The sequence below is a fragment of the Nematolebias whitei genome, chromosome 2 (assembly GCF_014905685.2).
Source record: "Nematolebias whitei isolate Nwh7 chromosome 2, NemWhi1, whole genome shotgun sequence".
NCBI lineage: Eukaryota > Metazoa > Chordata > Actinopteri > Cyprinodontiformes > Rivulidae > Nematolebias > Nematolebias whitei.
This window is the reverse complement of record NC_056499.1, coordinates 56,327,092-56,329,363: the sequence shown is the minus strand read 5'-3', so window position 1 is coordinate 56,329,363 and position 2,272 is coordinate 56,327,092. Positions and strand designations below refer to the sequence as shown.

General features: G+C 42.0%; 1 protein-coding gene across 1 annotated transcript; it reads left to right on the top strand.

The window, feature by feature from the left end:
- Positions 1–645: 645 nt before the first annotated feature.
- pex16 (peroxisomal biogenesis factor 16) lies at positions 646–1,923 on the top strand (the record flags this gene model as incomplete). Its single annotated transcript, XM_037695000.1, is given in 4 exon segments — positions 646–722; positions 957–1,090; positions 1,400–1,497; positions 1,916–1,923. Coding segments are annotated over 4 exon segments (317 nt in total), but the record flags the coding sequence as incomplete, so codon positions are not given.
- Between the last annotated feature and the right edge of the window lie 349 nt (positions 1,924–2,272).

Below are 2,272 nucleotides of genomic sequence, written 5' to 3'. Positions count from 1 at the left end.
TCCATCCATCCATCCATCCATCCATCCATCCATCCATCCATCCATCCATCCATCCATCCATCCATCCATCCATCCATCCATCCATCCATCCATCCATCCATCCATCCATCCATCCATCCATCCATCCATCTTTACTCTCTTGTTCCATTTCGGGTAACTGGTGCCTATGTCCAGCAGTTACAGTGTGAGAGACAAGGACACCCTGGACATGTCTCCAGTCCATCACAGGGACACATGGGGGCACATGAGACAAAACAACTCACTCTCTCTCACCTAGGGACAATTTAGAGTTACCAGTCAGTCTGACATGCATGTTTCTGGTCTGTGGGAGGAAACTGGAGTACCCGGAGAAAACCCACTCATCGTGCATGGAGAGAACATGCAAACTCCATCCAGAAGGGTCCCCAGCCGAGATTTGAACCAACGACCTTCTTGCCTTGAGCCGACAGCTCTACCAACTGAGCCACCTTTACGTCTAATTAACAATCTTATTTTAATTTGCTGTTTAAAGGGATAGTTCCTATCTTTTGACAGAGGGTTCAGTGGAAAGGTTTGGAACAGTTAATATCTGTGGAGTGCACTTGGAACGGCCTGTTTAGAAGTGATCTTCTCATCACATTGTGCTTTGTCTCTTGATCTGTGCAGTGTATTCTGCCTCCAACCTCCTGGTCTTGTTCAACGACAGCATCTTGCGTAAAGGCCTGCGATGTGCCCTCCCCGTGGTGAGCGCTGCACAACAGATTCACTCAGTGATGGGTTTCATTCTGCCTACACTCATGTTTCTAACAGCTTTATGAGAGGCACCAAGTGTCCTAGAAGTTTGAGTTTTGTGCTGAAGTTCAGCACATCAACGAACGTTTACAATTGGTCAAATTAAAGTAGCTCAAATGGATAATTTTCTATTTCTTAGAAATAAACACCAGTTATTAAAGAGCGGAATGTGGCGCTGTGTCCAGTCTCTGTCTCAGCAGAGACTCTTGACCTGGCTCTCTGTGCTCGAGTATGTGGAGGTTTTCTTGGAGATGGGAGCCTGCAAGCTGTGGGGGGAGTTGGGCCGCTGGCTGGTGATCGGACTCATTCAGATCTTTAAGTATGCTCTCCTCTTCCTAGTAAACATTAATTAATAAAAAGTCATGCTTTTGGTTGCAGTGGGCACACGGCAGTTTGATTTAATGAGAATATTTTATCCACTGAGGAAAATCTTTCATCTCCTGTCCTGCATGTTAACGCCATGCTACTTCACACGGAACAGGAGTGTTCCTGGACCTCCTCCTGCTGAACCTCCTCCTGCTGAACCTCCTCCTGCTGAACCCAGCATAAAATGAAAATTGGCATAAAATTTAAGATACAGTAACATAGTTTTAGTTTCCTCCTGTGGCTCAGAATTTTTGTTTTCCAGGGTAGTGATTCGCCTTGTTCTTCTTCTGGTCTACAAATCTGGCCTTCAGACTTCACCTCCCATAATCCCCCTGGACAGAAGTGCAGATTGTGTTGAAGGTCAGCTATTTACAGATTTTCTTTGTTCACTTTTCATCTTAAAGCAATCTAAAGCATTTCTCGTACATTTGTAATAAAAGCGTTTTTCCCCCTCATCTGATCAGTTAGCTCTCAGCGTATGTGTTTTGAAAGACGCTCAGCTACTACCACACTAACATTTGGCTAAATGTCTATAAAACTGGTGGAGTTAAAGTCATTTCTTTGTTTACTAAGATCAGTTAGCATGGTGGCCATCTTGAATTGGGTATATCCACAGGTTCAGTTGTAAAGATGCAGCCAATAATAGTGTGATTGCTTATTAAGCATTCACACTATTGTGATCCTGTTTATATTTATTATTATTGGCTGTTACTATCTCTATTCCATATGTTTTTTTCCAGCTTATTTCTGCAAGTTTTTGCTCGTTCTAATATTTCAGCTGTGTAATCCTTTTTATTTTAGCTTTTTCAGCTAATTCCAATTTTTTTGCACTCCTTTCAACTTTTTTCAGCCATTTTCAGCAAAAATGTGCCCTCTCCACTTCCTTCTGGTAATTTAAGCTTCTTTCTGCCTTTTTAGCTACTTTTCAGTAGGAATGCACCGATCCACTTTTTTAAACTTCTGATCCGATACCTAAGTCTGAATATCGGCCGATACCGATCCAGTTTCGATATCATGATCATCATTGATTTTATATGAGGCTGTAATAATCTCCTCTCAAGTACAATTTGTACAAATACAAATCGGATTCCAAAAAAGTTGGGACACTAAACAAATTGTGAATAAAAACTGAATA